General features: G+C 45.2%; 2 protein-coding genes across 2 annotated transcripts in view; one reads left to right on the forward strand and one right to left on the reverse strand.

Annotated features, from left to right (window-relative positions):
• Positions 1-1,498: 1,498 nt before the first annotated feature.
• Tmem167b (transmembrane protein 167B) lies at positions 1,499-7,912 on the reverse strand. Its single transcript, XM_050120993.1, has 3 exons — positions 7,752-7,912; positions 5,676-5,807; positions 1,499-4,016 (listed from the first exon to the last, which is right to left on the reverse strand). The coding sequence occupies exons 1-3, from the start codon at positions 7,759-7,761 to the stop codon at positions 3,934-3,936; spliced, it is 225 nt and encodes a 74-aa protein (XP_049976950.1). The 5' UTR covers positions 7,762-7,912; the 3' UTR covers positions 1,499-3,933.
• A 10,431-nt stretch (positions 7,913-18,343) lies between these two features.
• Positions 18,344-20,546, forward strand: part of Taf13 (TATA-box binding protein associated factor 13) — a 12,785-nt gene continuing 10,582 nt past the window's right edge. Inside the window, exons 1-2 of the mRNA XM_050120996.1 lie at positions 18,344-18,467; positions 19,636-19,714. Coding sequence (XP_049976953.1) covers positions 18,441-18,467; positions 19,636-19,714 — 106 coding nt within the window. The 5' untranslated portion in view covers positions 18,344-18,440. The remainder of the gene's footprint in view (positions 18,468-19,635; positions 19,715-20,546) is intronic.

The raw sequence follows: 20,546 nt of genomic DNA on the forward strand, positions 1-20,546 counted from the left end.
GAGGTCCCAGAACAGAGGGACCGATTTCCATAAACAGAATTGGGTTTAGTGGTATTTTGTTTATAAAAGTCTTAAGTAGCCCAGTCTGGTGTCCGACTCAAGATCTCTTCTGCTTCAGCCTCCGGGTGCTGCGATTACAAGCCGACAGAAAGGCCGACTCCTTTACAATGTACCAGTTTATATAAAATGTAAATGTTTATATCCTTGTCTAGTTTTTCTTTGTTTTTTTTTCTTTGCCCCAAATTAAAAAGTATCCAATTTCTAGCTATGAAAATGATCATAAGTCACAGACTTATAAGTGAATGACCGTATTTTCCGTGGATTTAGCAACCCTAGATTATTACTAACAAAAGCATCCTGCGATCACTCTTCCAGGCGTGCTTTCTCGCTGACAATAAACATCATTTATCACATGTATTGGCAGAGTGAGAGCAGTGTGTCATGGTGCACGTGTCGAGGTCAAAGGACAACTTGCAAAGAGTCGATTTTCTAACATGTGAGTCCTGATATCAAACTCAGCCTGACAGATTTGGTGAGCAGGCACCCTTACCCACAGAACCACCTAGTAAGCCAGCAAGTATCATTTAATCAAAGGACATTTGAGTACTTAAAGAAACCGAGTAACTGTAAAATGCAGACATGTACAACCGAATAACCCTAGCTTCACTTATACAGTCTGCTGGCTGCCCAAAACGATGCTGAGCCTTCATTTACATTCATTCCATTAAAATAGATCTTTGTACCAGGCACAGTGGTGTATGTCTTTAACCCCAGCATGTGAGAGGCAGAAGCAGGTCAAACCTCTGAGTTCAAGGCCAGTCTAGTCTACATACTAAGTTACAGGAAAGCCGGGGGGTACATAGTCAGACCAAATAAATAAATAAATAAATAAATAAATAAATAAATAAATCTGATTTTCCACTTCCACGAGTGAAATGACAATTAGGTAGATTTGCCTCTCACCACAGAGAGCTGGTTAATATTTCATCGCCTCCTCTGTCCTTTTTCAATAAGGGTGGGAGTGTGTGGCAAAGTAGCCTTTAGAAGAAAATTATTTCTGAAGCTGTAATTTGTACTTGTGCCAGTCCTTACTTGGCACTTCCAACACACAGACATGGAGGAAAGTACCCAAAATGTGCTCCAGAATCCCATTGCTCAGATATTTTCTAAGGTCTGGGTGGTTAACCCGGAAACCTTTTAGAATGGAGTTCACCAATAACGAACGGCATTGTCTCTCTAATTGTGGGCCTGTTGGTTGAGTGTATTAGTGGAGCTACCTGCCTCATTTAATAGACTTTATCTTTGACTTGCTATATTCCGCTCCCCCAGGAGAAAGCTTGGCCGACATATCTTCTGAACTCTATCAAGTCCCAGTAACCTTCACAAGGAACTCATCCGAGGACAGTATCACGCAGGTGAGCCAACACGCCACACTATGGGAAGAACCCGAGGAAGTGCTGACCAGGTCAATAAACACACACACCAAATCAGACAACAGTCACAGGGAAAAAAGGTTTATTTTCAAGGACTATGCCAACAATGGTGAATAAAAAATGGTATTTCAACTATAAAAAGGAGCTGATTTCATTTGATCCTGGTGCACAGGGTTCGTGGTAATGAACCTGAATCTGAGGCAATATTGCTACCCTCACACCTCCACCCCTAGAGGACTGCCCCTAGAGGAACAATTTGTCAGTTTTTGAGAGCCATCAGTCTACATAATAAGTACAGCGGGTTCCTATGTAGCTGCTTACATAAAGTCAAGAGTTAAGAAGTAAAACAGGCTATTTGCTTCTTCATGTACTTTTTGGAATTCTGGTGAGAAAACATCTTAAAATCTACCAACTCAGGCATTTAGGCCAAGAGGACCCATGAGGAGACTCAGAATGAAAAGCTGTCTAAGAAATGAAGCTGCTCTACAGACCACAGCTGGAGACATCAGCCCTACTGGTGACAATAGGTCACCAAAACCAAAGTAACTAGTGCTGAACCTGCCTCCCACGGGACACCCAACTCACACTCGGGCTCTATCTCTCCAGATTTCGTCTCTCCCCTGTGAACAATCCTCAGGAATGACCACGGAAACAGCAATGGTTGCAATCCGCCCCGTGGACGAGTTCTTGGAGAGAGATGCTCACGAATGCAGTGCTTTCTACTGCTACAATCACAGCACTCAGAGGCTTCGGAACCTAAGCTTCCCAGCAGCCTTGTCCTGTAGCGTATGCAGACCAGCGCTGGTCCTCAGGCTCTACCATGGACAGTTCAACTGGACCGCCTGTGTATATCCTGCTGTATTAGCATTAGCATTAATATTAGACCTACTTTAAGAGTGTTGTCGACTTTACAGCTAACAGCTGATTCTTTTGCAGGCATAAGGAGGAAGGGGTGGAGAAGTCTTCACTTCAAATGTTTAGTCATCTAAGATCATCTGCTCAGGAATCCACACCCAGGAAAAGCCCTGAATACTCAGCTGGAAAGCTCTGTTTTCCTTTACTCGTTTTATTAATGGACTCTATGAGCTGTCCAATATGTTAATATCGGGACCCCTCTCATCTCAATTTCTCATGGTCTTATAGTAAAGACAACAGTGGAACACTGCACTATGAAGAAAACTGAGAGCTGGCAGGGAACAACTAAACACCGCTGTAACCCAGACTAAAGAACAAGCTTGCGTCTTTTATAACATGACAGAATTCCCAGCTATATATGCTTTCATTACAGTAAATTCTTATACTAAATGAATTTACTAGTATATGGATTGTTATACTAATTTACTTATCTCTTCTACCAGAATTCCAAATATATTAATTATTCATTCAATAGTTCCCTCCCCTGGCATTGGTATTTAAAACTGAGTAACAGTACTTAGCACTATGCAATTTCAAAAACTTTAGGAAATAGCAAGAGTTGGTTGACTTTCTGCTATCAGTTGGTCAAGTGGAGTCATCTTTGGGGACACTGGTAAGCAGCGAATGCTCCTGGTCTCAGGTCACTGCTTCTCGTCTCCAACTCTAGAGCCCTGGATTGCACATACGCTCAGATTCTCTTGGGAAAACCCTCAAGCTACAAGCACATGGCAATCTGTGCTCTTTACACTGAAATTCCTGCTCTCTTCAGCTCCTAGATGATCATAGAAAAAACACATTTCAAACCATTTCCTGGCCTTTCATAACTCCTATTTCTCACCCAGTCCCACCCTCCCTCCCCAATTCACCAGATCCAAATTAGCCAATAAAAAAGTCAAGCCTTAAAAATTATCTTCTGGCACACACCTTTAATCCCAGCACTCAGGAGACAGAGGTAGGCGGATCTCTGAGTTTGAGGCCAGCCTGGTCTACATTGAGAGCTTGACGACAGCCAGGGCTATGCAAGGACCCAGTTTCAAAAAAAAAAAAAAGAAAATAAAAAACAAACAAACAAATAAAAAAAACCCCAAAAGTCTCCCCTTCCAGGAAGTCTGAATACAGCCTGTATCCTTGTATCCTTCCATGATGAGCCTCAGTTTTAAAAGGTTCTGATGAGGGACCGAAGAGCAAGATAGATGACCAGTTGTCGGTTGTTTTTTTTAGTGTTGGGGATCAAACCCAGGACCCTGACAATGCTAAACAAATGTTCTACCATTGAACCCCAGGTTTTTTAAGCAGAAGGTACATAATCATATATCCAAGGGGTGTGATTTATCTGGAGATATATGCTTGCTGCTGAGGGCTGATTAACAGAGAGATCTAGAAAAGTTGGCTTTCTGGAGTCCCCTGGAGCAAAAATAATGTTCGTGACCATGAGTTCCCCCACATATGGCAGACAGAAGCTGCGGTGTCATCTTAGGGACACTGGTGATTCTAGCTGAACTCTCCTACACTGGGTCCAGGTTTCCGGCAAGTTCTTCATCTTTATCCCCTTGGTTGGCAGTTCATGAGTGGGATACTTGAGAATTCATTTGATAAACAGGACGTAAAAGGCCATTACAATGCAGGCAATTGCAACAGCAGCATGCAGTCGGGTCCCAATCACAGCAGCTAGAAGACAGAAGTACAGAGATGTTACATGCTGCTCCTCACAAAACCCTTGCTTCCAAAGCCATGTTCTGAAGCCTCTAAAGAGAACCAAGTTTCCAGAGTCTTGGAATGTTCTTAAGTGATATATTATGCTCTAGGCTCTACATGATTGCTTATCCCCTTGATCTTTCTTATTTTTTGAGATGGAATCTCACTATGTAGCCCTGGCTAGCCTCGAATTTATAGGTAGAACAAGAATGTCTTTGAACGCATAGGAAACTACCTGCTTGTCTGCCTCGGTCCCAAATGCTGGGATTAAAGATGTGTGCTGCCATGCCTGGCCTCCCATTCCTTTTTGAGTCAAAAGTTCATTATGTAGCCGGGCGGTGGTGGCACGTCCCTTCTGCTTCCAGGTCACATGCGTTATATCACTCTCTCCTCCACCAAGACCTCTTCTTCCTATCTTTTTTCTTTAAGATTTATTGGCCGGGCGATGGTGGTGCACACCTTCAATCCCAGCACTTGGGAGGCAGAGGCAGGCGCATCTCTGTGAGTTGGAGGCCAGCCTGGTCTATAAGAGCTAGTTCCAGGACAGGCTCCAAAGCTACAGAGAAACCCTGTCTCGAAAAAACAAAAACAAAAACAAAACACAACAACAACAACAAAAAGTTCAGTATGCAATCTAGGCTGGATTTGAACTTTTGAGTGCTAGGAATACTGGTATGTAGCACCATGCCTGTCCCTATTTTACCCTATTTTGAAAACATAGTTCCATAGGATTCCTGATGAAGGTACTCAAAATAACAAAGTTAATATATGTATACTATTTGAGCTAAAAGTTAAGGTTCCAATGTGTTCTGCTTAAAAAAAAAAATCAAAAAAAAAATCAAAAAAAAAATCAGTGGATAGGCTGGAGATGTTGGCTCAGTGGTTAAGAGCACCTGTTGTTCTTTCAAAGGACCTGGGTTCGACTCCCAGCACCCATAGGGAGGCTCACAACTTCCTCAGGCACCAGGCATGCACGTGGTACACAGACACACATGCAGGCAAAGTATTCATCTGAATAAAATAAATCTAAAAAAAATTTTTTAAAGTGATGGAAAAATATTCTTCCTGCTAGGAAGAATTTCAGCCCAGCCTAAAATTATATAACTTCTAACATATCCCCACCTCACCCCAGAACACAGAATATTACTCTGTTGCTCACACAGGCTTCTTGGCCTCCCAAGTAACTGGGACTATTAGCATGTACCACACTTGGCATTGTAGACTTTTACTTAATCCTAGAATACCAAAACTACCTAAACAGTAAAATAAACAACTATGCCTTAAGTAACAGCAAATTTAAATTTTATCTCTTCCCTCAAATGCAGAAATGACTATTTTATATTATTAACAGATGGGCAGAGCACTTTCCACACAAGCATGAGGACCTGAGTTAAAACCCCAAAAGCTACAGAAAGCTGGCCAGAGTCACACATATCTTGTACTCTCAGTACTTCCGGGAAACTCCTGGAGGCTCACAGGCTGGCTAGCCAGGTGTGCAGAGCAGCAAGCACACACCCACAACACATCATACTAAAGATGAACGTAAACATAACCCTGGCCGTGTGCTTTCTAGTTTACAGAACCTCGCCGTTGAGAAATCTTTCTCCTCTCTGAGTCCAGATAAAACCTTACCTTTGTAAAACACACCCCAAACTCCCTTCTTCTCTGAGAGCAGCCAGGTTTTGAGACGAGGTACTTTCTTGAAGTAGGCACAGGTGCAAACAAAGAGCAAACCAAACACCAGAATCCCGTCCAAGGAGTACACTGTCATATGAAGAAGAAGAAAAGGTCTTTGGTGCTGCTCTCTCTGGCTTGGGGAAGGGGAGCCTGCCCAGAGCTCAGTGCTGAGGTCACCTCAACAGCAGTGCCAACACTCAACAGCAAGGGTCCGACACCTAGCAACTTCCCAAACTTGCTTGTAAACAGCCTCTTTTTACCACTTTACTGCCCCATCCTCAGGACAAATGGAAAACGGGTGTATTTGTGGAGACTCTTGGGAGTAACTGGTGCTTATACGAGATTTTAAGGATCTTGAGAGTCCGAGCATAAAGATTTACATATGTTCTTGGTATAAATCACACATCTGATGAAGGAAAGTTCAATCTTAAGCCAAGTTTTTCGGATCTGCAAGTTTTTCGATAAAGCATGTGAAGGCAGACCATAAAGCTTAGTGGAAATTCCAAGCGTTCGACTTCATATGGCTACACTTTTGCTATACTCATTTGATACTTCAAGCATGAGTCACCATTTACAAATCAGATTCCTGCCAGAACAAAAAATGTGCATAAGAGGAAAAAAGATAAGAAAAATTGACATCCAAAAAGTGCATCCACAATGAGGCACTGCCATGATACTGGCATTAGCCAAGCTCAGCCTAAGATGCAGAGGGAGACCATGTCCTACAGATGCGTAGGCAGGGCTGACCTTAAACCAGGCTCTGTCCGCTTCCCTCTTGCCAATGCCAGGCTTCAAGGCATGCCACACACAACGTGCAAAGTCCGGTCTCAAAAACAACCAAAACAAAAACGTGTTCGATGCTTAGACACCATGGCAAGCTCTTAGCTCTGTTTCATGTGTTATATAGGTAAGCAAAACGAATTACATAAAGGTAAATTCTATCCACTACACCAGAATGTGTTTCCTAGTTCACATTATGTCTTCCTCTGGGTGATGTTCCTTTTCTAACTCTGTGTACTGTGGTAGGACTGACTACCCTGAAAGCTTCGAATGGATATTACATCCAAACCAGTGTCTGCCAGCTCCTCCCAGTTCTGGACCACACTGTCTTCCTCTAGGGAAACTATCACAGCTAGTTCCAGAGCATCAGTACACTCACAGTTGTCATGGACACCTTGGTGTGCTGCTCTTTTGCTCCTGTAAGTTCTTGTAGGCAATGCCAAAATTCACAAGGGCGTGACATTTGAGTCTTCCCGTGTAAGTCTATGAAAGTCTATGAGAAATGCTTTCTGAGCCCCTCCAATTATTAAAAAAAAAAAAAGCTATCTCACTTCCTTTCCTGCAAGACTGACTATAAAGGTCTTAATTCCTCCTCTAGAACTTGGAAGGCATGACTATAAAATCGTTTGAAGCAGCCTGGAAAAGTTAAGCGAGCTAAACGGGGGTGGGGCAAGTGCTCCATCAGTAACAAAAGGCGGCTTCTAAATCCACCCTTTGCAACAGAAGCCAGAAGCTCCAGATGGAACCACCCAGCTAGGATTTGAAAGCCAAACAAGTGACGGCTTTTTGTCATAAAAACAAACATGCAAAAAAGTTTGGGGTTTGTCTACATTCACCTCCCCCGCAAAGTGGGGGGTTTGATACCATTTCTACGTCCTCTCAACCAGCCTACTGTCCGCAAATATGAGACTTTAGGGAACCTGATGATACCCTCTGTTCCCTGGGGACTAACAGCACTAATTCTACGGTGACCGACCTCCCCAGTGGCCAGAACCAACTTCTAGGAAAGAAAAGAGAGAAATGATAATCAAAAAGTCAGATGTGAGCACTAGGCAGTGCTGGGGAACACTGATGAACGTGAGAAGAGGGAACCTGCGAGAAGCATCCCAGACAGGAGTTAGGGGCTCCCCAAGGCCCAGGGGGGCTGGGCTGGGAGGGGGCGGGGGGAAAGGCCACGTCAGTCTAGCCCCGCCCGCCACGTTTGTCCCCCGTCCTCTACCGCTACCCTCTGGTCCGGCCTCCAGCTCTCACCGTTCGTCATGGCGGTAGGGCCCGGCCGGGATGAGGGTCCGGGTTCAGCAGCAGCGGCGGCGAAGGCGGGGGCTCCCGGCTCCCACTTTGACACTTCCCGATCCGGGCCTGGGTGACGGAGACGAGTCGTAGTACGCAAGCGCAAGGGCCGAGAGAAGAACGCCGAACTCAATCAGACGTAACTAGCGGATAGTCGAGCTAAGGACCCTCCTCTCCTAGTGTCCTGCCTAGCGTGAGACGGGCGTGGCCGGCGAGGCTTCCTTTGTGGTCATGGCAACCATCTGTCTGCAGCTTGCATCTGTTCCGTCGGCTAGACTGACTGGACAGTTCCCTGTGTTTGAAAAATAAAGGCTGGAGGATTTCCTCTGGGGCTGCTGCTTTGTGTGTGTTTATGAGTGTGCGAGCAACAGCCTGCCTACAATCCGGGGAGAGCAACTATGCTCTCTCTCCATCACGGAGTATGCCAGAATGTTCTCCGCCGCGTATCTTCTTGAGAACAAGACTTTCAGGACCAAGTGATTCCTGAAAGAAACAAAAGAAAACCATCCCTTTTCTTCCAACACATGTAGGTGACAAGTGGTGATGAAATCAGGTACAGTTTCACGAGGGCACCGGAAAGCAGGCTGGTGGCTCACGTCTGTACACTACGGCAGGGTCACTTCATCTTACCATAGCAAGCTGGAAATAGCACCGCTGTCAGGAGGGTGGGCCTATCTTCTTGGGGGATACAGTTTTTTGTTTGTTGTTTTGCTTCCACGCTCTACAGTAGTACTATGTTCTGTAATACCTGAAATCCAACGAGAAAGTATGAGGGCGGAGGGGGACGCAGCAGTTACTCAGGCTTCTGGGACTTGCCCTTGCTGGGTGGCTTCTCCTGGCGAAAATCTAGCCAAACCGCGTCTGAATTTTGTAAACGAAATAAGGAACTTCACAACAAAAGCCCCATATTTCACTCTGTTGTCAGAAGCGTTCAGGCGATTTCCTGTTTGTTAGGATGGGCTTTTCTTTTCCTTAAACTATCAGGATAGTTTCCTTTATCTCCTGCATTTAAGTCACGCTGGGGTCACCTCAGGCACTTTATTCAGAAATCTGCCCTGTCACGGCTTCTCTGAGGATATTTTGACAAGATGATGAAAGGCATCCGTCTAATGATGGAGTGGGTACCGGAGACAAAGCTGTAGGTTCTACTTTGTAAGCCGGAGCCTTTAATTACAGACAATTCAGTCTGCTTTATTAGAGTCTGGGTGAAGGCGATGCCCTAAATCATGAGAGTGGTTGTCAAAAGAACCTGAGAATTCTGCTCATTCCTGCTACAGTGCCATCTGCTGGCTGTGAACTGTCTGGTTACTGAGAGGAAAACTCAGGTTTGAAATGGAGACTGAAGAGGAGGGGGAAACCATCGCCAGCAACCACAGATGTAACAAAGTTTAATGTAGGAAAGACTCTTGAGAAAACATACTTAAATTAAGAAATCGGGGCTGGAGAGAGATGGCTCAGTGGTTAAGAGCATTGCCTGCTCTTCCAAAGGTCCTGAGTTCAATTCCTGGCGACCACATGGTGGCTCACAACCATCTGTAATGAGGTCTGGTGCCCTCTTCTGGCCTGCAGACATACACACAGAATATTTTATACATAACAAATAAATACTTAAAAAAAGAAATTACAGCATCAAAAAATAAAAGATACGTAGGAAAAACTAAGCTAAGCCAGACAATCACTCAGATTACATATGTGTAGGCATACACACAGGGCATTTCACAAACTAAAATAGGACTGTCGAGGTGGCTAAGAGCATTTGTTGCTCTTGCTAAAGACCTGAGTTAGGTTCACGATTGTCTGGTCCTCTAGTTTCAGGAGAGCCTGTTAGTTACAGAAAAATGTGCCTTCCTAGTCAAAAATCCCTCCTCACACTTAGAGGTAAAGGACGAAAAGCTCTATACTAAAGTGTCTGGCCGACTGTGGTTAAAGCCTAAGTTAGAGCGGGCCTTGACAGAAGAGTTTCCTAACTCGTATACACAATAAGCTTCTGCATTCCTGATGGAGGAAGGACATTGGTTAATTATAATAAAGAAACTGCCTTGGCCCATTTTATGGGATAGAAAATTAGGTAGGCAGAGTATACAGAAGAGAATGCTGGGAAAAAGAAGCTTAGTGAAGGAGTCGCCATGATTCTCCCGCTCCAGACAGACGCAGGTTAAGATACTCCCTGGTAAGCCAGCTCGTGGGCTACACAGAATATTAGAAATGGGTTAGAACAATATGTAAGAGCTAGCCAATAAGAAGCTGGAACTAGCCGGGCCAGGCAGTGTTTGAAAGAATACAGTTTCCATGTAATTATTTCGGGGCATAAGCTAGCCATGCGGGTGGCCGGGTGCCGGGGACGCAGCCCTGCCGCTCCTATTTCAACACATTCCCTGAACACAGTCTCACCTGAAGTCTCTTTCGGGTCCCAGCCCCAGGCTACACTTCGATCGGTTTGAACAGAGACAGGATACTACAAGTCTGACTTCTTAGGCTCAGAAGAGATTTACAAAGCAGAAATGCTACCTATTGCCAGAATTATTTTAAGTATAGCAGTGTTGTTCTTTTTTGAATGGCTTTTACCCAGGGTCATCTTGTCCACCTGGCAAAACTATTTCTTTCCTGTTAAGAACACAGGAGACTTAATTGCAGATCAGGACTTGATGGTGAGTGTGACCCTAAGACGCCCTCTTGAGCTCCCCTCTGAGAGGTATGTCTAATGGCAGGTATGACCAAATGGCAGCGGGTCAGTCCTGGTGAGGAAACATTCACATCCGGGCATCCTAAATTTCACTTGTCTAAGAGGCCTGGTTAGCATGCTACTTATCTTTGGGTAATTTTGAAGGCACTGTTCCTTTAACTATGTCTACCTGTGTGGTTTACTATCTCCTAAGAAAATCTATCACTAAATCCTTTTTAACATCAATTTTATTACTTTGAGTAATCCCAGCCCTTGGGAGGCAGATAAGGCAATCCTTGTCAATTCAGGACCAGTCTGGTCTACACAGCAAAATCTGGGCCAACCAAGGCTGTGTATACACACACACACACACACACACACACACACACACACACACACACACGTCAGGCCCAAAGGAAGCTCCAATTCCCCGAAAGGCAGTCCAGATATCTAGAAATGAGCTCAACCTGGACTACAGGAGATTTCTGGCAGCTAGATAAAAGGCATCACTCCTCAGGAACTTGTAGGGCCGGTTACTGTCTGTCAAAGGGAGTCACTTCCTAGAAATCAACGCACGCGCTGGCCTCCAGGCTCCTACAGTAGCACAGTTCCTGTGACACATTTCAAAGTCCACGCCAGCATCCTAGCCCTTCTCACCTCCTCCACTACTCTAAACTCCCTTCGGCCAGAGCTTCCCTCCTGACAGCTACTCAGCCTTTTTGAAACCCAGCTTTTTTCTCTGTGCTCCCTCCGTTCCTGCCCCTATTTTCACAAGTCTTCTCTCTTCCACCTCCCTAGCACTGGCCATGCCCCATCTGCGGGCTGTATTCAGCCTACTGCCCTCTCTCTCTCTCTCTCTCTCTCTCTCTCTCTCTCTCTCTCTTTCTCTTTCTCTGTCTCTCTGCTTGGGCTCCGATAGATGCCTCTGGATGTTCTCTCTTTCATATCTACAATAAAGCCTGGAGCCATCAGTTTATACATACATGTTGTTTTCTCCGCTGTAAAACTTCATTAGCATGGTATAACCTTTCTAAGGCTATTGGATTAAGTGAACTACTGTTTACAATAATAGTTGATATGAAGTATTACTCTATCAAGACTAGCTACTGTAGCTGGGCAGTGGAGGCACAGGCCTGTAATTGAAGCACTCGAGAAGCAAAGGCAGGTGGATCTCTGAGTTTGAAGCCAGCGTGGTCTACAGAGCAAGTTCCAGAACAGCCATCGCCACACAGAGAAATTCTGTCTCAAAAACAAAAACAAAAAAATCAAAAACAAATGGACAAAAACATCACTGATGTTCATTTGTGTAAAAAGTATTTACCAGTATTTATGATGTACTGGGTGGGCATTTGTTAGGTTTTGCAGAGATAGCAGCAAAGATAAGTCCCTGCCCCCAAGAGAACAACACCTATTAGGTAAGACAGCTAAATACACAAATTTAAGAGTATAAAGTCATTATACCTCTGACATTGTTATAGATTTTGTGACATATCTGTGGAATATTTTTAAATGACAAATCAAATGAGAGTCTGAGAGAAGGAGCACGAGGAGCCTGTGGGTAGCTGGGATCTGGACCTAGATCTCTGCAGCATCGAAGCTGCCTTCACTTGTAATCACATTGCCTCATAGTTCAGTGCTCTCTGCCGTGCTGGTCTGTGGTGATTTTTGTCCCAAGCATTGTTTCCGTCTCGCTGGAAAGCCCCCATAGCCTTGGTGCCATCCATCCCTGCCGACGTGTTTCACACCAGGCTGAAGCCTGGGTCACTGGCCCTCAGAGCTCAAATGCAAGGAATAAATAGAGCCCCGCTAAAACGGGCGCCTCAATTCACACTCCTTCATCAGTTCATTTCAGCCGACACCGGAGAGCTGGCAGTTCTGGCCAAACGCCTGTCAGCCCAGAACAGTGGCCTGTTTGTTAAGACTGCTGTGGTCATTGTGACAAACACCAATCAGTCTTGGGGACCATGACCGGAGCATTCTGGTGTAACCAAAGGATAAATTCAGTCCTGAAGGCATAGCTTGCAACAATAGCTTCATTTGAATGAGACCCATTTGAAAAGGGATGTCAAACAGGCATTCCCTACACTAGACAGACACATTTGTTTCCAGACTTCTAAGAGGAAGGAATGTGCCAACCATAGGGAGGGAGTCGAGATGAATGAGAAACAGACTCCGTTCTTAGTGAGTTTACGATTTAGTAGAAACAGATAAGCTGCCTATAGAAATAACCAGAAAAATGAGGCAGAAAGTGAGAATTGTCAAAGAAAAATTAAAACTAAGGGCTGTGGGAGGATGAAGGAGAAACCGCTTTCAGTCAGAGAAGGCTTTATCCAAGAGCAGCCATCTCCCTGGGCCTGAGGAGCAGACTGTGTTGCAATAGGAGGAAAGACATTCCAGGGGGGAAGGCTGGCAGTCAAAGGCTGGCGGTCAAAGGCTGGCGAGGGCTGAGCACGCTGCACTTGCCTTCTTTACTACCTAACCCCACGCATCTCTCAGGCCTTGACTGAATCTCCACCTGCTCAAAGGAGGCTTCTTCCTCTGACCTTGGATCGCCTTCCCCAACAGGCTCTTCTAAAGTGTGTGCTATCAGATTCCTTCGCCTGCCAAGCTGGGAGGCTCGCTCGCATTGTTTGCCATTTATTGGTGCTGAATATCTGGCAGTTGCTTGTCAATTATTTATTGCAGGGCCTGGGAAATGGCCCAATGGGTAAGGTGCTTGCTGCCGAGGTTGACAGCCCGAGTTCAATCCCTGGACTCTCTACAAGGTAGAAGGAGGGTACCAATTCCTGCATATTGTCCATTATCATTCATACAAGTACATATGTACAGATACACATAATAAACAAACATTGAAACCATTGCATGAATAATTGAACATGGTCATGGGGAACTGGAATGTCAGAATTTGGGAAGAAGAATGTTGAGGCACTACACACACACACACACACACACACACACATCTTCACACACATCTTTTGGGTCAGAAAGGGACAACCACAAACCAAAGTAATGATGGCGCCAACGTCTAACCTGGCAAACTGACTGGCCTCTTGCTGTGGTTACTAACAGGATTTGGATGAGGGTCACGCACGAGGGTCAGGATGACTCAAAAGCAGCTGCATCACTCAAAAGCCCCCTCAGCACTGATGGGGACTCAGGAAGCTGCCCCCTCAGCACTGATGGGGACTCAGGAAGCTGCCCCCTGCAGCTCTCCGCACAGCTGGCAGGGAGCTGGACTGTCTGAGTCTCTCTTCTCTTCATGCTCAGCTGGTCAGAGACCCCCGCCCAGCACCCAGCAGTATTTATTGCATTTTAAGCTGCTGGAGCCAGGCACTCAGCATCACCTAAGTTTCTGTTCTCCCAGATATATGAGATGTGAGCCTCTCTCCCTCCTGTGTGGAATATTTCAATTCAGAGAAAACTGTCAAACAAGGAAGAGCAATAGTTGTCAGCCATGGCCACCCATTTTCAGAGGCCACTCATTTTGGCTAAACAATGACAACTGCTGAAACTAAAGTAACTAATTTGTCCAGCTTCTTGCTCTCTGAGCCCCGTCCACCCCCAGTAATGGCTGCCCATGAGACGTCACCCCTCCAACCCTAACTCGACTCTGGAGTCCACTCTGAACTTCTTGTTGAAGTTTACTGTAAAGGTAAAAATAAACGGTACCAAGGGGCCCACGGGCCACGAGGGGCAGCGGGTCCCAGGCAGGGAGCCGCGGCGGCTGATGAGAGACAGAGACGGATAAGCAAGCACGCTGTGCAGAGAGAGGGTTTGGGTATAGTTTATTCAGTGGGTTATTGAGGGGAAAGGAAAAGGGGGTAAGGAGAGAAGGGGAACAAGGAGAAGAGAGAGAGAGAGAGAGAGAGAGAGAGAGAGAGAGAGACAGAGAGAGAGACAGAGAGAGAGACAGAGAGAGAGAGACAGAGAGAGAGAAACAGAGAGAGAGAGGGGGGAAGGGAGGAGAGGAGAGGGGAAGTTACCTCTTCAGGAGAAGGAAAAGAGCTTGCAGGATGGAAGAGGAAGATCCACCTACCTCAGCAGAAGGGGAGGGGAGTGGGCGGGGCTTGTCTCTTAAAGGGACAGGACAGACCATTATACACACCAGGGCTTTCTACTCAGCTTTATGTCGGCTCTGCTCACTACACTCCATTTTTTTTCCACTTTATATTTTGGGGTTCAAGTTCAGAGGGTTGAATTATATCCATGCTTCATAGTTCATGACTTGCTAGCGTAAGTGGTACTCCCACAGTCCTTTGCTAACATAAGTGGTCCTCCCACAATCCTTTGCTCTTCCCTTATTCCTTTATGCCCTATTCCCACCTTTCCTATGCTACAGCCTTTCCCATATATTCGGTGTCTCATACATTTTTTTAATATTTATTTATTTATTATGTATACATTATTCTGTCTGTGTATGTCTGCAGGCCGAAAGAGGGTACCAGACCTCTTTACAGATGGTTGTGAGCTACCATGTGGTTGCCGGGAATTGAACTCAGGACCTTTGGAAGAGCAGGCAATGCTCTTAACCACTGAGCCATCTCTCCAGCCCCCTCTCATACATTTTTGTTTGTTTGTTTGTTTTGTTTTGTTTGAGACAGGGTCTCCCTATGTAGCTCTGGTTGTCCTGGAGTTCACTATGTAGAACAGACTGACCTCAAACTCGCAGAGATCATCCTGTCTCCACCTTTCAAGTGCGAGGATTAAAGGCCTGTGACATCATGACTGGCTGTGTTGCTTCCTTTTGATAGGTTCCTGTAAAAGCTATGGTTCTTCTATCTTTAATTTACATTAACGGTGTTTAGATTTCATTGTGTTTCCTACTGTTTTTCCTAGCACAGCTCATGAGCCTGGTCGTGTTGCTAGTCTATTATTTCTGATCACTCCTAGTACTTTACAGTATGTATTTTTACTTCCATGATAATCTGATAATGGACACTGAATATTTATGTCTGACTCCCTGGTCGAGCTCCACCACTGCCTAAAAAGGTATTCTCAATCCTGTCAGACTTTTCTTTTCTTTTTAAAGATTTATTTATTTATTATGTATACAGTGTTCTGTCTGTCTGTATGCTTGCAGGCCAGAAGAGGACATCAGATCTTATTACAGATGGCTGTGAGCCACCATGTAGTTGCTGGGAATTGAACTCAGGACCTCTAGAAGAACAGTCAGTGCTCTTAACCTCTGAGCCATCTCTCCACAGTCCCCTTGTCAGGCTTTTCAATCTGTTTTTTTTTTTTCAAATGGGTATGGTGAGGGGTAGGAGCTTTGAAGTCTTCCTTTCTTTCTTTCTTTCTTTCTTTCTTTCTTTCTTTCTTTCTTTCTAGGTTTATTTATTATGTATAGTGTTCTATCTGCATGTCTGCCTGCAGGCCAGAAGAGGGCACCAGATTTTTTTTTTTTTTTTTTTTGGTTTTTCCAGACAGGGTTTCTCTGTAGCTTTGGTGCAGTGTACAAAATGATGTTTCATGATGATATTTTTATACAAGCATATCATGTACTTTAAACATATGGTCACCCCCTCTCCTATTTCCTCCTCCTGCAACGGTCCTTCTTAAATAACAAGTGTTTTCTTCACTGTTTTGAGATTAAATTCATGGATCATGTAATATAATGCGGTACCTGGCTTCTGGGAGCCCCAGTGAACTCCCCTTCTGATATTTTTGTTTTTCTGTAATCCCCCTTCTTGATTGTGGACTAAACTCATCGACTCAAATTTACAGAACAGAACAGGAATGATGAGATATCACTTCCAAAATTAGGTTAAAAAAATAAAAACATGGCTTCTTTCTTCTGGGTGTTCTTTTTGGGTTCCCTAATTTGTCTGCTCTGAGGGAAATCAACTGCCTTCCATATTGTAGGTTCCTTATAGAAGGACTGTATGGTAGTTTGAAAGAAAATGGCCACCAAAGGGAGTGGCATTATTAGGAGGTCTGGCCTTGCTGGAGGAAGTGTGTCATTGTGGGGGTGGACTTTGAGGTTGCAGATACTCAGGATACACCCAGGGTGTCAGTTGGCTTCCTGTTACCTGCAAGATGTAGCACTTTCTCAGCTCTAGGACCACATCTGAATGCACGCTGCCATGCTCCCCATCACGATGATAATGGGCTGAACCTCTAAAACTGTAAGTGAGCCCCCTCAATTAAATGTTTTCTTTAGGTTTTTTTTTTTTTTTTTTTTTTTTTTTNGCAAGAGATCTGCCTGCCTCTGGGATTAATGGCAGTCAACAACACCCGCTACCTGGTTGTTTTTGTTTATTTTTTAGTTTTTCGAGACAGTGTTTCTCTGTAGCTTTGGAGCCTGTCCTGGCACTAGCTCTGTAGACCAGGCTGGCCTTGAACTCACAGAGATCCGCCTGCCTCTGCCTCCCGAGTGCTGGGATTAAAGGCATGCGCCTCCACTGCCCGGCTTAAATGTTTTCTTTATAAGAGTTGCCTGAGTATCCTGGGTTTTTTGCTTTTCCAAATGAAGTTGAGAACCGTTTTTTCGAGGTCTTTGAAGAATTTTGCTGGGCATTTTTTTTTTTAAAAAATTAAAGACATGGTGTCATTATGTAGCCATTGGCTGGACTGGAACTCATGGAGATCTTCCTACCTCTGCCTCCGAAGGCTGGGATTATAGGCGTGCATTACCGCATTCAGCTCTTTGTTGTCGTTTTGGTTTTTCGAGACAGGGTTTCTCTGTAGCTTTGGAGCCTGTTCTGGAACTAGCTCTTGCAGACCAGGCTGGCCTCGAACTCACAGAGATCTGCCTGCCTCTGCCTCCCGAGTGCTGGGATTAAAGGCGTGAGCATCCACCACCTGGCTCAGCTCTTTTGTAATTTAATTTTTTTTTTTTTTTACTCATTATTGTTGTCAGAGGACAACCTTGTGTAATCAGTTTTCTCACCTTTCATCCCCCCGCCCCAAGACAGGGTTTCTCTGTAGCTTTGGTGCCTGTCCTGGAACTAGGTCTTGTAGACCAGGCTGGCCTCGAATTCATGGATATCTGCCTGACTGCCTTCCGAGTGCTGGGATTGAAGGCGGGTACCACCACCACCACCACCCGGCTTCATCTTTCATCTTTTATACAGATCCCAGGGATTGAATCTGGACCTGATGCTTACTCTGCTAGAGCTTTTACTAGCTGAACCATCTCTCCGGCCCTTCCTTTTAAACAGTAGTGTAGTAGTAGTAGTAGTAATAAATTATTATATGTTTTTTAAAAGTTATGTGTATTAGCGGGGGCTGGAGAGACGGTTCTGTGGTTAAGATTCCAGAGACCTGGGTTTGATCCCAGCACCCACATGGAGCTCACAATGTTTTTTTTTTTTTTTGGTTTTTCGAGACAGGGTTTCATTGTAGCTTTGGTGCCCATCCCGGAACTAGCTCTTGTAGACCAGGCTGGCCTCGAACTCCCAGAGATCCGCCTGCCTCTGCCTCCCGAGTGCTGGGATTAAGGGCGTGTGCCACCACCGCCCGGCAGAGCTCACAATCTTTAACCCCGGTTCCCGGGAAATCGGGTGCCCTCTTCTGGCCTCTTTAGCTCTGCACACATACAGGCGAAACACGCGGACACATAAAGATTGTATTTAAAAACACGGTATGACAGATTGTGTGGCTTGGGTACTTGAGTGCATCAGCCCCGGAAGGTAAGATCCATCGTGTTTCTCCGGAGCTGGAATTACAAGCATGTATAAACCTCCATGCGGACGTACAAATCTGTCCTCTATACTTTCTGAGACGCGGGCTCACGTAGCCTAGGCTGGCCTCACCCTTCCACGCGCAGGCCGGCATTCCACGCCCGGCTTCTGACTGTTTTATTCCTTCTTCTGGAGTCCACGCCTACGAGCGCGGCACCGCTTTTTAGCCAATCTGGAGGACGGGCGGAGGAGAACGAGGCGCGTTCGTGCCGACGCAGCGCCCTCCTGGCCGGAAGTGACGCAAGGATCTTATAAAAACTGCTAGCGCTCCGCGGGTGGCGCTCAGAAGGCTGGCGGGCAGCTAGGATGGCAGATGAGGAGGAAGACCCCACCGTGAGTGAGCGCCTCTGTCACAGCCTGTGTCCTCACTCCCTCGGGCTCCCTGGCGGAGGCCGTCTGAACCTCGCGTTCCGCAGGGAATCCAGCCGAGAGAGTGGGGGCCCCGCAGTGTTTGCCTCAGATTTACCTTATTCGTGGGACCGGCAGGACGGGAAGGAGGAGTGGGAAGGGGGCTTCCCTTTGATCTGGGTCTGCCAGACACTTCGAAGACACCAGGAGGGCTATGGGGAGATCAGAGCTAATACTGCGGGACCAGGAGCCCAGCTGCTAAGAAAACTAGTGAGAAACGGAGAAACGATGTAAAGCCAGGAAGCTTTAAGTCTAAACTCATTTTTCTCTGAGAAAGTTATTTAACTTCAGACATCGGTTTTCTCATCATGAGATAGGATCAGGCCCACTTAAGGAAAGATTTTAGTCCTGTATTGGTAGGTCCTTAGTAAATTTTGATTGCGATGACTGCAGAGAGTAGAGTTCAGATCAGTAGCAGGTCTTTTACTGCAGTGTTGCCTAGCAGTCTGACAACTTAGTTGGCTGAAAACAAAACCCAGAACCCAAGTCATTAGAACTTTTACACACATAAAGTATAGTGTTGTTAGGGGCCATAATAGAAGCCTTTCTCTGTGACTTGAGAATTGGACTAGGTCTTAAGGACCCTTTGATGCTAAGTTTCACAATTCTTTGGTGTTTGGTTCAGGTTATTACTATTGAATATGAAAAAGGGATACTCCCTGGGCGTAGGCAAGTGACTCTCTGAGTTCTAGGCAGACAGGGGTACATAGTGAGACCTTATCTCAAAAAAAGAAAAGAAAAAAAAAACCTAGAGAGATATCTTAGTGGTTAAGAACACTTCCTGTCACACCTGGCAATCTACAGTCACCTATAACTACATCTCCAGTGGACTGGACATCCTATTTTGGCCTCTGGTCACCATTAGGCACATGGTCAATGTAGGCACCCACAATACACATAAATGGCATCTTTCCAAAAACAAAAGGCGAAATGAAAATGGTGCTGGGGGTGCAGCTCAGTGCTTGAGCATCTGTTTAGACTTGAGCCCTTAGGTTCAATTCATAGCCCACACCAAAGGAGAGAAAGGAAACTCAGTGGGCTATCAATTGCAGGCAGTCATTTGACGTGTCTTTATGTATTTTTAAACTTCTAGTTTGAAGAGGAAAATGAAGAAATTGGAGGAGGAGCAGAAGGTGGACAGGGGAGAAGAAAGAGACTTTTCTCCAAAGAATGTAAGTTGTACTTTGCAATGCTTTTATCATAGATGGTGAAAGCTTTTAAACACGTCCTTTTAAAGTAGATGTATTTTTTTCTGCATATTCTTCTCAGACTTGCCTATAAAGTTGCCTGTTTTTATTGTCGTTTTGCTTGTTTTTTCAAAAGATAGTCTGTACACCCTTGGCTGCTCTGCTCATCATGTAGCCCAAGCTAGCTTTGGATTGGTAGCCATCCTCCTGCCTTAGGCTCTCAAGTACTGGGCTTACAGGTGTGTACCCCTATGCTTAGCATAACTGTTTTATGGAATCATATGTACTAATTTTTCTCTGTGTATGGCATATAAGATGGATGAATGTGGTCATAAGCACCTTTTGGGGGGCAGGGTTTTATTTTTGTTTTGTTATTTCTTTTGTTTTCTTGAGACAGGGTTTTTCTGTGTGCGCCCCCCACCCCCACCCCGGAACTCTCTCTCTGTAGACCAGGCTGCCCTCAAACTCAGATCTGTCTGCCTCCTGGGTGCTGAGATTAAAGATGTGGGCCGCCACCACCACATAGCTGAAGTAGGGTGGTTTTTTTTTGTTTTTTTTTTTTTCTGAGACAGGATTTCCCAGTAGCTATGGAGCCCTTCCTGGAACTTGCTCTATAGACCAGGCTGGCCTTGAACTCACAGAGATCCACCTGCCTCTACTCAAGTGCTGGGTGGGATTAAAGGTGTGCCCCACCACTGCCCAGCATTGAGGTAGGATTTTATGTATTCCAATATGGGTCTAAACTTGGTATATAGTTGTATGATTTTGAACTTTCTTTTGTTTTTTCCTTTTTTTTTTTTTTTTTTTTTTTTTTTTT

This window comes from Alexandromys fortis, unplaced genomic scaffold, assembly GCF_014885135.2.
Source record: "Alexandromys fortis isolate MF-2015 unplaced genomic scaffold, M_Fortis_MF-2015_v1.1 scaffold_176, whole genome shotgun sequence".
NCBI lineage: Eukaryota > Metazoa > Chordata > Mammalia > Rodentia > Cricetidae > Alexandromys > Alexandromys fortis.

Excerpts from the sequence above, each read along its gene's own strand:
- Tmem167b (XM_050120993.1), bottom strand. Across the intron at positions 4,017-5,675 it reads TTGGGGTGTGTTTTACAAAG|CTGCTGTGATTGGGACCCGA; the intron begins GTAAGGTTTTAT and ends TCTGTCTTCTAG.